The sequence below is a fragment of the Nelumbo lutea genome, chromosome 7 (assembly GCF_056320005.1).
Source record: "Nelumbo lutea isolate HS-2025 chromosome 7, American lotus-T2T, whole genome shotgun sequence".
Taxonomy (NCBI): Eukaryota; Viridiplantae; Streptophyta; class Magnoliopsida; order Proteales; family Nelumbonaceae; genus Nelumbo; species Nelumbo lutea.
This window is the reverse complement of record NC_142690.1, coordinates 14719077-14733620: the sequence shown is the minus strand read 5'-3', so window position 1 is coordinate 14733620 and position 14544 is coordinate 14719077. Positions and strand designations below refer to the sequence as shown.

The window sequence follows — 14544 nt, the reverse complement described above, 5'->3', positions numbered from 1 at the left end:
AATTCAGGCCTAATGCCACTTTGGTCCCCCAAACTTTAAAATGCATCAATTCAGTACCCGAACTTTCAAAACATGACAATCCAGTACCTGCTATTAACTAACTATTAACCAGCTATTAAGTGGCATTTGAAAAAGACACAAATGCCCTTTGAGTATCGTCTAATTTTCTTTATCAACCATCCAAACATTGACAAAAAAATTAACAATCTCAAATCCTTGCTTCTTCTATTCAAGAAAGTTGGGGTCACCGGAATGCCCACTCAAACATGACCCCAACTTTCTTGAATGGAAAAGGCAAGGATCTGGGACTGTTAATTTTCTGTCAACATTTAGATGGTTGATTAAAAAAAAAAGCACATGAAGGGCATTTGTGTCTTTTTCAAATGCCACTTAACGACTGATTAACAGCTAGTTAACGATAGGTATTGGATTGTCACGTTTTAAAAGTTTGAATACTGAATTGTCACATTTTAAGGTTTGAGGACCAAAGTGGCACTAGGCCCAAAATACATGGTACTAATTAAGAATTTCCCCTTAATATTATTAGAAAATAATGAATGACAAGTTCCATTTGGTAAATATTTTTTCCTCCATCTCTCTTTTGTTTAACAACCTTTCTTAGTTTTCATTTATATCCCACCCATTAAATGTTCATAACTTATTCAAGCCCTCTTTCACCCATTATTTATTTATTTATTAATTACTCTTTCCAAGTGTGAATGATTCCCTCCATCTTTGTCTAACACTTTATTATTATATATATTTTTTAATATTCCCAAGCATCTTTTGATAACACATGAACAACAACTTTAAGATAATGACACAAATAAAAACAACTTTCATAAATCACTTTACATAAAAGTTGGTTTTATATTCTTTTGTTTTATTAATAAAAAAAAATCTAACGTAAGTGAGGGATATCATATATAAACTTCAATTTAAGTTATCAACTTGGGATGCTATCAAATTGGAAGGCTCTAAGATGGTGTTTTGTTCCATTGTCGTTTCTCCAAGCAACAGTATGTCATTTCTCAGAAAACGACAATGTTTTTTATTTGGTTTCATTGCTACCACCTAAGCCATTTTCTCAAAAAATAGCAATGATTGTTTGTTTGATAGTGTTTTTTTTTTCAATGCAAATAATCATTCAGTATAACTTGATGCTACTCGATCCGATGTAGTTTTTAAACCGAGGTCACTGTCAGATAATCCTACCAATTGGGCGGAGTCGAGGTGGAAGGATGAAGTTGTGCTCCAAAATCTGAAACCGAGAACATGGTTAGAGGCCCAAGGAGTTATTCCCCAGGTAGGTATTCTAACACTCAAGTCAGTGAAAAGGATGGGTGGTCAGGCTGAACAGTTAGAAGAACAATACTGGTCCAAGTAGGGTAACAGTCTAGTAGTCAAAAGTTGGATCCCTTATTTTGAGCGGGAGGTACCTTTTTATAGCCGAAGATCTGTGTCATGGTCGAATGAGACTTCTGGGGTTGTCGGGATGAGGTTATTCGTCGAGGCCTTCAAGATAATACCTAATCCCTAATGGAGTTGTCCACATCCGTATGCTTCTCTTCTACCTTGGTCACGCTTATCCACATGACATGGTGCCAACGTGGCCAGAGTGATAAGGCGGCCACGAAGGTGACATGTAGCACAGGGGCCAACTCAACCATAACCCAATACAACTGCACCCATATAAATTAAAGCTATTCAGTAGTTCATATGGCCCAAGTCAAAAATGAATTATTGTTAATCAATAATTAGCAGAAGATGGAGAACATATTACAGAGAAAGCTGATCAAATAAGAAAACATAGAAAATGAAAATAGCAATAAAAGGGGTTTGATTTGTTTTATGTTCCCGATCTATGAGTCTTTGTTATTTCTTGTTCTAACAACCTAAAACATCATTTGCAATGTCTGATGGTTTGTTCTTCGATAATAGTTAATTGCAGCAATACTCAATACATGAGAAAACACCATTGTCAATGTAACTTGCGATGCACTAGAACATTTTGAACACAGATCATATCGGGCACCATGTCATTGCCATGTTTGGTTATTGTACTCAAAATGAGAAAACACCGATCTTAACATTTTCCCAAAACTCACTTTTTTTTTTTCTTTTTTTCCTATGTGTCTTTTTTGATGTTTTTCAAAAAACTGTCCAATAAAACAAGCATTTCAAGTACTGAAATTTAAATGTTGAGGTTGGGTTGACATATCACTATTTTCTAAGAAAACGGCAACAGTCCCAAACACCTCCTAGATCAATTTGGAAAAATGACTTATAGCAAAACTTTTAACATGTTATATTTTAGAACACCCCCTATAGTTTCATTAATTTACTAAAACATACCCTATATTTTGTTTTTTACTAAAACATCCCTTACAGTTTGCAATCAATTTATTTAATTGGCCTTCCATTAGATGGAAATTGAAAATGAAAAATTTAACCCTAATACCCATTCAAATAAATTTAATCAAAAGAAACAATAAAAATATCATTTTTGCCCCCATCAAAACATGGGCAACCACTCTATTTTTTTTCTATTTAGTCAATTTTGTTTTCTATATACAAAAAGTATTAGGGGTACTTTTGGAATAAACAACCTTAGATCCATATCCATGAACATTTTTCACTCAATTTAGCGGTACTTTTGGAATAAACAACCATTGGTCCATGTCCTTGAACATTTTCCAATTACTTTAGGTGATCATGTTACTTTTTTCATATGGCAAAACAAATAGTTCCTAATGAAAGGTCAAGTAAGTAAATAGATTGCAAACTATAAGAGGTGTTCTAGTAAAATGCAAACTATAGGGTAGGTTTAAGTAAATATGTGAAACTATATATCATACCTTTTTGTGCCGAGAATAGTTGAACATATAAGAATTCAATCTCATGTTTTTCAAGTTATATTTTACTAATTCAATGGTAGGTTAAGTGATTCATCCACCCATAATTACCTTGACATGCAATTCCAAATAATTAATATATCTAAAGGTGTTCCAATAACTTCAAATAGAAACTATGCAAAGCAAATAAAAAGGAAGGTTCTTACTATGCAGTATTAACAACATGGTTAAACTCTAGTTCTCCTTTAATAATTTAATTTTTGTTAATTTGTTAGCTATAATCTTTACAATACCAATGAATAACTTAGTTACCTATATAAAAACAAATTGTGGATTTGATTTAATAAATAGTATTTTTCTAATTGCCCTTTTGTTTAAAGAGATTGCTTAGTTTTATTTAGGAGCCATCTATTATCCTTAATTATTTTGACATTATTCTTTGCTAAATAAACTAAAATTATTAAGTCCTACACACTAGCAGTTGTTCCAATTTCCAAATCAAAACAGAACCATTAATGTAAAATACCATAATTTGATTTAGTTTTGATAAAATATGTGATGATACTTTTTATACCAAATTATGTTGTTATGCATCAATATGTTTGTCTATTTTAGATTAGCATTAGAATATGTAAAAACCTAAATTAGGTTGAACATGTCTACCCATTTAACCAAGAAATATATTGGATTCTTTTTTGGTAAAATATACTAAGTTCTTCTATGGCTAATCTTGCACATGCTATCCTAACTATTGTTATAGGGGTGATCATGGGCCGGGTCTGAGCTGGGCTTTGTACTTATGGTAAGGGCTATAGCTTAGGCCCGGGGTTCAGGGCCTGAAACATAAGCCCTAGCCCAAGTCTACACAGGTCTGGGCCCGAGCCGGGCCGGGCTTGATTTGGGCCAATGTCTTTCATATATAAAACATTATATATCTATAATATTTTATATTAAATGACATAACATGCATATAAACTTATTTTATACATTATATAATATAAAATATTACATATAATATAAATTATATATGTCATGTTATAATATTTATATATAAAATATATAATCTAATGTAAAATAACATGTATACATTATACACAAAATGTGTAAGTTTAAATAGGGCTAGGCTTGAAGTATTAAGCCCAAGCCCTGCCCTAAAATTTGCGGGCCTGATGTGGGCCTGGGCCTGAACACAAAACCCAGGCCCAAGCTCGAAATTTCCAGGTCGGGCCGGGCTGAAATGATCACCCCTATAGTATTACCTAAAAGAATTTATAAATTCAATTTTTAAGACTAGATACAAAAATCCAATTGTTAATGAAATATTACATTTCATTAGAAATCAAGCCAGGGTTCTACCATGCCTAATAGTATATTGAACTAGCCCATGGGCTACTATGTTACAAGAATGAGATGTGTAAACTAGGGAGCAATGAGAGAATTCAAAAGAAGGTCTTCAATAATCAAACATTAAAATGTGTGGATACTAGGGGCTCAAGATCAGAGGAGAGAATTTTGTTAATTGATTTGTCATCACTTTCTAGCTGAATATTATCCATGGACATGCTCAAGGCTAAATAAAGACCCTTTGGGGTGGCCCTTGTTTTAGTTTCCATTGCAAGGGAGCAATTAATGGTGATGGCTCAATCCGCTAAACTTCATCCTATTAAGCCTACACAATTTCGTCTATGTAAAAAGATGATGCAAAAAAATCCATATTGTCCATAAAAAAGACCATTGAATTGGTCATATGCTTACTTTCCTAGTTTGCACTATCCTTACCCTAAGGACTTGTTCATTTTTTGAATTTTGAAGGAGGGAATTTGGTCAATGAGATTCTAGTTTCCATTGACCAAGATAACCATATTCATTTTTTAGATTCATGTGGAGCCCATGGAAAAATTATTATCCCTAGGTATCACTTACCTAAGTAAGTTACCTGAAGGACCCATTCATTTTCCGAATTTTGAAGGGGAGATGATCAATGGCATTTTGGTTCCCATTTAACCCAAGATACTCATATTCATTTTTCAAATTCATGTGGGGCCCATGGGAAATTATTTTCCCTTGGTATCACTTACTTGGGTAAGTTACCCTATGGCCTATTCGTTTTTTAGATTTTAAAGAGAGGGAGGAAGTTAGACAATGGAAGACACCCATGTTTGTTTTTTAGATTCATGTAGGGCCCTGACAAAATTATTTTTCCCAAGGTACCCAGGTAAGTGATACCCGTATCTAGGGGTGCAACTGGACTAGACCATGATCCGATCCAATCCAAGATTTTATCCTATTTTGTCGGATCTTCTGATTGGATCTCGGATCCTGTGATCCGATCAGAAATCGAATTGGATTCGGATCACCCCTATCCGATCCGATGTGTTATATATTTATAAATATAAATATATATAATACACATATATATATATGTGTGTGTTATTTATTTATTTATAAATATATTATTTATATTGTATTGTTATAAATTTATTATATTATTTATTTTTTTATATTAACATGTATATATATGACAAAAATAATTAAAAAATACTTGTATCTTTTTTCTTTATTTAAATTGGTATATTTTTTGTTTTAATAATTTATTAATTTTTAAAGAAAACAAGTCAGATCAAATCAGATCCGAAGATCCGATGGATTTGAATTTAGATCGAGTCCTATCAAATCTGGTCGGATTGGATCCAACATGACCAGTGTTGGATCGGATTTGGATCAGATTCGAATATACCCTGATTCAAATCTGATCCAATCCATTTGTATCCCTACCCATATCCTATGTGGGTAAGTAACTTTCCCACTTGGGGAAAGTTTCCAACACATAATGGGACAAAATTGCCCATTTTAATAATAGTTTTTTATGGCTAAAATGATCATTGTCTTATTTATCCACAAAATAAAAGAACATGGGTAAATGCACTTGCAAATGATCAAAGGAAAAGTGAATGGGGCCTAAGATTAATTAAAGCTTTTGTCAAGTGAAGTTAAATATTTAACCGCATGACAAGGACTTTTGAGTTGCAATGTCTCATATGAAAAAGATTTTTATCAAATCATATTAACCATTAGGACTACAACTCAGATTGACTCAAGTTAACATTTTAAACTATTTTGAGCTCAAGCTTTTGGGTTGGGCCCATTAAAATTTTGGCAAAAGCCTAACTCAAGCCCACCCACTTTATATCCATATCAAGTATTAACCATTGGAAGACGGGGAGATAGCTTGAGGCTCTTTAGCCCTAACCGTTTTGTTAGAATTATGAATGACTTGGATTTGATTTGAATCGATTATTTCCATATTCAAATATCCATTTTATTCAAATATCTATCATAACCCGCATCAACATATCCAATAGTAGTTTTTGAACCTACCCAATTTGTTGTCCTTGGGTATTGAAGGATTTCATGCCTTTCTAGTATTTTCCTTCTAAATTGTCTATGTACCTACTTAAAACACTAATATCTTGTGTGATATTTAGTTTAATATAAATCATCATATACATCAAGTTATCTATGACACTCACATCAAGTTGCTCAAGCTCAAGATCAACTAAAGCTACCATGGCTAATAAAGTAAATGGAGGTATGGTTCACCACAAGAGAAAAAGATGACATTGTAATCTTCCCCTTTCTTCTCCATATCCATTTATCACTATCATGTTCTATGTTTTTCTTGTTCCTTTTCTAGTGTTGCTTTTTTCTTTCTAAAAATCCATTTGCAGCCAATAGCCTTTTTATCTTTATGTAATTATATCAACTTTTGTATGTCATGTTTATGTAATGGCTCCATTTTTATGCCATAACCATCATCTATTTATTTATTATTATTAATAATAATCTCATGATTATAAATTGGTCACCAATTCTAAATAGTGCAAAAGCCACCATATATTTAAAACCATATTAAATTGGAATATCTTCTTTGCTTTCAACTAGACTTTAAACTTAGTGTTGTTGTATACTATCATTGTCCTCATCATGTGGACTTTGGGAGGACTCCCTTCGGGATATTTGTAATATAGGAATATCACCATGCATTGTCTTGCTAGAATCCACATAAATTGTAACTTTCATAGTGTTTTTTCTCCATATCTTGCTTTTCATTTTGATTTTTCCTTTCTATTATGGATTTCATCATGTGTTCATCAAAGATCATATTTTGCTAATAACAACTCTAATATATATATTTTTTATATTGCACATGTACGTAAGTTAGATCTCTAAATATTCTAAAAGTTGAGTAATTAAATAATTTTTCTACAAAAGACTCCTTAAGAATCCTAAAATTAATAGCCAGATGGAAACTGGTTAACAATATAGCATATTCTCTTCACTATCTCAACCTAAAATTGTATAGGAAAATTTACTTACAATCTCAAGCACCGTGCTTTTTTAAAGATGATAAAATTGGACTTCTTTATCTTCATTCTTGATTTCCTTATTTCTAAGTTTTTTTATGTATTAATTTTATGAGGGGTAAGGTTCTATGTCCCCCTCATAGGTTTTTTTGGCTATTATTAATAAAATCAATGGTTTCCACCTCTCCACGGGAGTAAATTTTAGGGTTAAAAAAATATTTTATTGTTTGACTTGTGATATCAAAAGTTGACTTGTCTAATTGAGAGGAAAATATGGTCCCAATTAATTTTAAAACTTTGTTTTTGTATCAATATGTTTGATCTTGTAGTCAAACTGACTAGTTAGATTATTGACCTATCACCTAAATAAGATTTTGGTTCCATTTACCACAAGTTGCTTATTTGTAAAGAACCATTGACCTAGGCAACAGCATTGTAACCTAGCTAATTGAACTATTTGTCTCGGTGGTAGGGACATGGTTTAGATGCTTGAACTATATAATATTAGAAAAGATTTTGGTTCCATCAATAATAAAAAGATTTTTATTTATCACATTTATTCTTTTAGTATGATGAATATATAATATTAGATATGTGGCCATATTTTTCCACAAAATTTCTATATTCATTACAACTTATTATATTTTTATTTATTTTTAAGTTTGTGTTATTTAATTATGACATCATAGGTTAATCCCTTTGACCTAGATGGTTGAACTATTGATGCACTATATGGATTAAAAAATTGTTTTGCTTTTGGGTTAACTTCAAATTTTGTATATTATTTCCATCCATCATTAGTAAAAAAACATGTTTTATTTCTCACATTTAATTTTGTTTAGTACAATGAATATATAATATTAGAGATGTACTCAAAATTTTCTACAAAATTTGTGTACTCTTCATATTTTTATGTTTCTATATTTTAAATATTTATTATTTAATTATGATATCTTGGTTTAACCCATTTGATCTAGAAGGTTGGACTGCTAACATATTACTTAGGTAGGAAAACAATTTCATTTTTAGATAAATTTTAAATTTTGTATTTCATTTTCATCATTAAGAAAATTAGTTCTTGTTATTCACACATGTTTTTGTTTAATATGATTAATATACAATATCAGGGATGTTTTTAAGTTTTTTTTTGTAATTTCAATAATTCCTTTTAGGTTTCCTATTTTAAAAAAATGTATTATTTTATTATAATATCATGGGTGTCCTAGGGGTACAATTTGGGTGGCCTCATGTCTAACTTTTGTCAAAATTTGGATGAACTTAGCCTAAAGGTCTGAGCCTGAAGTAGTGTAAAATGCTAACTCGGGCCAACCCGAGTTGCACCCCTAGTGGATCCCATTTGACCTAGATGGTTAAACCATTAACCCGCGCTTCAAATAGAAAAATGACACCATTTCTAAGTTGGTTTTGAATTTTGTATTCTATTTTCACCATTAGTAAAGGTAATTATTTATAGGAGTGATCATTAGTTAAAAAAATACCTTGACTTCATACCTGCACAATGAAAAACACAAGCTTCAAGTGCTCCACTTTCCTCCCCAATCTATCAAAATGTGAAATCAATGAATCACTTCTTGATTTACATCAAAGTTTTATTAGAAAACATACATAACCATCCATTCACCAATGGAAAACATAGCGGGGAGATAAAAAAACATAATAAAACCCAGCCAAATGCTTTGGTACCAAATTGTAGCAATTTCAACATGCCTTTACAAATATAAAATAAGAGAAAGAGGAAAATAACTCAATATAATAAAGCATAAAACCATGAGAAAGTTGCTTACATGTAGGGGTGATTATTTACATCCCGACTTGGAAATTTTGGGTTTGGTCCTAAGTTTTGTGTTCAGGCTTGGGCTCAACACTTTAGGCCTAGCTCGCAATATACAAAAGGAGAGAATCATGTGTCAAAGTCATACCTTTTTTTTTTTAATGTACAAGCCTAGCCTAGCTTTGGTTTATGCAATACTATTTTCATGTGTTACATATCAGATAATTTTAAAATTTTATAAATACACAATCTTTTTTGTTATTTAATGCCATTGATCAAATGACTTTTTGATGAAGGTCCTAAGCTCAGTCCATGATCACCCCTACTTACGTGGTTTGGATCTATGGCCTACATCCAAATAGAATCTACTACATATCCTCAACTCCAAGATTTCTACCTTATTTTCTTTATAGTTTTCTACCTTTTCAAAAGCCTTATTTTACCTTACTTCTTTTATAGTAAACTAAGAAGATAACAAAGAAGGGAGTTCAAATCAGCCCCCCACAATGTCCCACAGCACATCCCCGCTGTGTATTGGGAACATCTCTCGATGATGACATCATCATTTCTAGTATTATCATTGGAAGATGTTCCCAATACATGACAGAGATGTACTGTGAGACGTTGTGGGGGGCTGATTTGATCTCCTAACAGGGGGTGTAACTCGCCCCAAAATCACAAAAAGAAATATACAAAAGACCAATTAAACCTATTAACAATTTATAGAAAAAATCAAATGGCCTTCATGGCCAGCCATTCCACTGCTTGATTAGCTTCCCTAAAAGCATGAACATACAAAACATAAGGGGATTTTGTAATTTGATCAACTCCTTTAGCAAACTTTTGGTTCTCCAAAATGGCGTTGTATTTTTCTTCAAGCTATCAATAATGATATTCAAATCCCCTCCAAGGATGATTTTTCTTCTCCCTAAAGAAACCTACAACTTCATGGGCCTTGGGAGTTGCTCAAGCTTCTCTATATTCACTACTATTCCTTTTGATTTTTTGCTATACAACCTATGGCACAATTACCATCCTCCTTCCTTGAAGCATCAAAATTGATTTTAATATGGTCTCAACATGGAGCTTTTCATTTAATACTTTGCCACAACTTATTAAATTATATTCCATTTCACACATATTCGGATCTAAAAGGCCTAAATACTCTAACACCCACTTACTAGTCTTGTCAATAATTATTGAGGGAGGGGAGATGAATTACAACTTTGTCCATCTATCATCCCAACGTTGATTGTGTTTTAATTTAGGGATTTTTGAACTGCAATCTCCCTCAGAATTTTTTTTTACAGCCCCCTCCTAATCTACTAGTAGCCCCCCTATAAACCACATCCTGCCCGTGAATTTAACATCAACCCACGAGCAGGATTCAGTCCACTCCTAGGGAATGCTAGCTCCACCTAGGGGTGGACTGAATCATAAAAACCCCTTTAATTTACTTATCCACCATGTAACAATTTTTTAATCCCTATCCAACGGGTTAGGAATCCTTGGGTAAAGGGTTAACCAAATATGTTAAGCCAAAGGGCATCTCAAGAAAATGTGAGAGAGATCTTCATCTTGACCACAAATTGCACATCCTATGCCAATGTTTAAGCCATGATTTTTTAACATTTACTTAGATGAGAGTTTTTCCAAAGTGGGCCCAAAGGAGGAAGAGCATAAATATTTTAACTTTTGGAAGAGGATTCAACACTCAAACATTTAAATTATTCGATGGCGAAGGTCCCATTTGAGTCATATCTCCAAACCCATTTCATCCTTGCCATCATCCTATTTTCTCAAAAGGCACTCTTATTGCTCTAATTTTATTCCAAATGCTTTCTGATAATAGGTTTAGAACTTCGGGTTTGTCCCAATTTCAAGAAGTTTGATCAATAAATTCTTTAACTTTTAGATCTAAATTGGTAAAAATATCACCACCCTCTAGGTTTGCAATAGACCCATCACTTAACCATGGGTCCTTTCAAAGGCTTACCTGCTTACAGTTTTCTTTGTATTACTTCAACTCAGAGGTATCTTTACCCAATCCATATGCTTGAGTGTTGAGACCAAGATTTTCCTTTCCCTTCCTTTTCCTATCTTTTCCTTCAAACCAAACATAGCTTAAAACGAAAACTATCCAAAGGTTGTTTAGATTTTGGTAATCTGATGTATCTCATAACTAACAATAGCTTTGCTTTGAGGAGGGTTGCTCGTTATACAAGAGAGATAGAGAAGGGTTTTTGTTTGGTTGCTTCCAGACAGCAAGTTTTCCCCCTATTCTCTCCTCAGCCCTTCTGAACATTTCCTTGATCACCTTGCATCGATGATAGGGGCACCCACTTTCCGGTCTCAATGGGAATTTTGATCATTCCAGAAAAAAACAAGAAACTCTATTAGTGGAATTATGAAAGTTTGGTGCTTAATAGGAATGGCAACGGGAAAGGATGCCATTGGGTTTTGCATACCTCATCCTTGACTCCAAACTTAAATACCCTGTCCCATGCTCCAATGGGGCCAGAAATCCTAACCCCATCCACGTTGAATCCTATAATTTGTCCCGCCCTTCTCCAGTCATTCTTACTTGCAATTTATTTATTTTCTATTTTCTTAAACCTATTTGCAATTTATATACACACACATTCCCGTCCCTAGAATTTCGGATTTCCTTGAAACCCGCTCTAAACCCGATCAATGGTCAAAAAACCACCCTGACCAGGATGGGGTGGGATGAAACCCAAGCGAGACGAGTTAAATTGCCATCTCTAATGATTAAAAATGCAAAAAACACTTTTTCACCCCCTCAAAAAGCCACATAACTGCGTTTAGAAGACCTTTTCCATATAGAAAAAGTCATTTTATAAATAAAAGAGCCCCGTTGAAAAAACATCTCACAATCAGCATTTTTTCAAGAAGTGGTCATTCATTGAGAAGCCCGTTTAGAAAAGAAGAACCTCCCTCCCCCCACCCGAGTCCGGATCTCCTGCCCATGAGAATTTTATCCACTTTTATCTCAGTCATACACGGAAAATATCTCATCCTATGCAGGGGGAGATGTTCCCATCGATTCATGGGGGTAGTATATTATGAGTAGGTGTGAACAGAATTCTCGTGGGCAGGAGATTCGGAGTCCCTCCAAACACAGCCTAAAATGGGCTGAGTTCTGGCATCATGTTTGAGTGGGCCTACGATCTAAACCCAGGCCCAACTTAAGTTAACCCAATAAATATGCCTTTATGGGTTCGCATATATCCAGTCCACAGATTGGCACCCCACCCAATTGGCGGCTCAGAAACAACAAATGGTGGTGAGTGGTGACTCCAGCTCCCCTCCACTTCCCCTCCACTCCTGCGTCCACATTCACCAACCCTGCTCAAGCGTCGGTACATACAATTATACATATATAAACAGTTTTTTCTACCACCACGTGTCTACCTCCTAACTTCCTTTTCAACTGTCTGATCAGGATCCACTCTTCCGATTCCTATCCAACGGTGCATCGCCTCGACTGAGCATGCCATCTCCCAACTGATTCCAATTAACTGTGGGACCCACAGATGAGACAAAACACGTTGGCTACATTGGATCACTTGTAATAATTAACTATTAATTAATTAGGCCCTAAATTAATTAAAAAAAATCAAGTAGTCGTAGAGCCGGAAGAAACGGGTTGGGAGCGTAAGGAGCCCAGCCAGAGCCAGGGCGAAAGAAAAGGCGTAGAAAAGAAGAATAAAAAGCTTTCTGGTTTCCGCTTCTTCTCTCTCTCTCTCTCTGTCTGCTGTTCCTCTTCTCTTTCCTCACCCTTCTCTCTCTCTCTCTCTCTCTCTCTCTACAGTCCCTTCACCTACAATTTCTTCCCCTAACCAGTCCTTGATTGCTTAATTCAGTAAAAGTCTCTTTTTTCATCCTCTTTGTCTTGCACTTCTCCCATGGATCTACCTCGTTTCTTTCTCCCCCCTCTGAACCCAATTTGTTTGATTTCCATTTATTGATTGATTGGTTCGATTTCGATTTGATCTGATAGAGACCCACATACCCAGAAACTCAGATGAAGGTCCCCTGTTGCTCAGTCTGCCATAACAAATACAACGAGGAAGACAGGGTTCCTCTCCTGCTCCAATGCGGCCATGGCTTCTGCAAGGACTGTCTCTCCCGGATGTTCTCCGCATCGCCCGACACTACTCTCCCGTGCCCTCGTTGCCGCCACCTCTCCGTCGTCGGTAACTCTGTTCACGCCCTCCGGAAGAACTTCGCTGTCCTTGCCCTCATCCATTCTTCGGCGGACTTCGATTGCGACTTCACTGATGACGAGGAGGATGACGACGGCGGAAACGACGATGCTGCCGACCCTGATGATGATGATGGGTTTGGCCGTCGGAGGCGTAGCCGCCATACTTCGAGCTCTGGTTGTAGTGCAGCCGGCGGCTCGGGAATTGACCTCAGTTCACATCATGACTTGAAGCTTGTTCGGCGGCTTGGCGAGGGGCGGCGTGCTGCGATTGAGATGTGGTCGGGTTTGCTTTCCACCGGGTCGCCTTCGGCTTCTTCGTCGGGCAGGTGTCGTCACCGGGTTGCTGTGAAGAGAGTCACGATTGGGGATGAGACGGATTTGGTCTGGGTTCAGAGTCAGCTCGAGAATTTACGGCGGGCGTCGATGTGGTGTAGGAACGTCTGTACATTCCATGGAGCTACGAGGATGGATGGCCATCTCTATCTTATCATGGATAGGTATAGTGGCTCTGTCCAGTCAGAGATGCAGCAAAATGAAGGGCGGCTAACTCTTGAGCAAATCCTCAGGTTAGTTTACTCAACATGGTTTTATCTCATATTTCGCCCCGCCCTCGATCTTTAGTTGTCGAGATTACTTGAAACAAAGAAATTTGAGCTTTTGAACTGCTGGTTTTGATCTATTTAGATATGATATCTCAGAGAACTCGGTCGAATTCTTGAAATTGTTGGATTAAACTCAGAATTCGAACTTCTTTTATTCATAATAGGATCTGTGCCTTCAATTCCAACAGAGAGGTGCTATTAACAACTAATGCATTGATACTTTTAACCGAAGTGATTATTATGTATTGCCTGTAAAAAGTCGATCTCTCTCTCTCTCTCTCTCTCTCTCTCTGCTTTAAAAGGAAAAAAGAAATGATGCTTTGCCTCCTCTTCCCCATCAGACACCAGTCCTGAGTCTGTAGTCTTCCACTTATTAAAACTTGTTGCACTGAGGTTGTAAGCAAACCATAAAGAAGGTCAGTGCTTAACAAATACTTAATCTCAAGGAAGTGAGATTAAGGAACGTGTGTACCCTTTTCGGCATGCTGTTAGAATTAGTATTTTGTTCCATTGCAATTTTATCAAACTGGTCTGGACCCAATTCATCATACTTTTTCTGAAGGCGACCGGTCTGGACCCATTTTATCACTTGGTCAAAAAAAAATGTCTTGCTTTGTCCAGGCATATGTCTTGCGATTTCCTTGGCTGGCTTGCACCTTAGGCGCTAAAAGGCCCTTGCATTTTTCTTGCACCTCTTGCT

General features: G+C 35.5%; 1 protein-coding gene across 2 annotated transcripts in view; it reads left to right on the top strand.

Annotated features, from left to right (window-relative positions):
- The first annotated feature begins 12689 nt into the window (after positions 1-12689).
- KEG (protein kinase KEG) overlaps positions 12690-14544 on the top strand; it is a 72277-nt gene continuing 70422 nt past the window's right edge. For both annotated transcript variants that reach the window (XM_088956059.1, XM_088956058.1), the window contains exon 1: positions 12690-13808. In XM_088956059.1, coding sequence (XP_088812185.1) covers positions 13060-13808 — 749 coding nt within the window. In that variant the 5' untranslated portion in view covers positions 12690-13059. The remainder of the gene's footprint in view (positions 13809-14544) is intronic.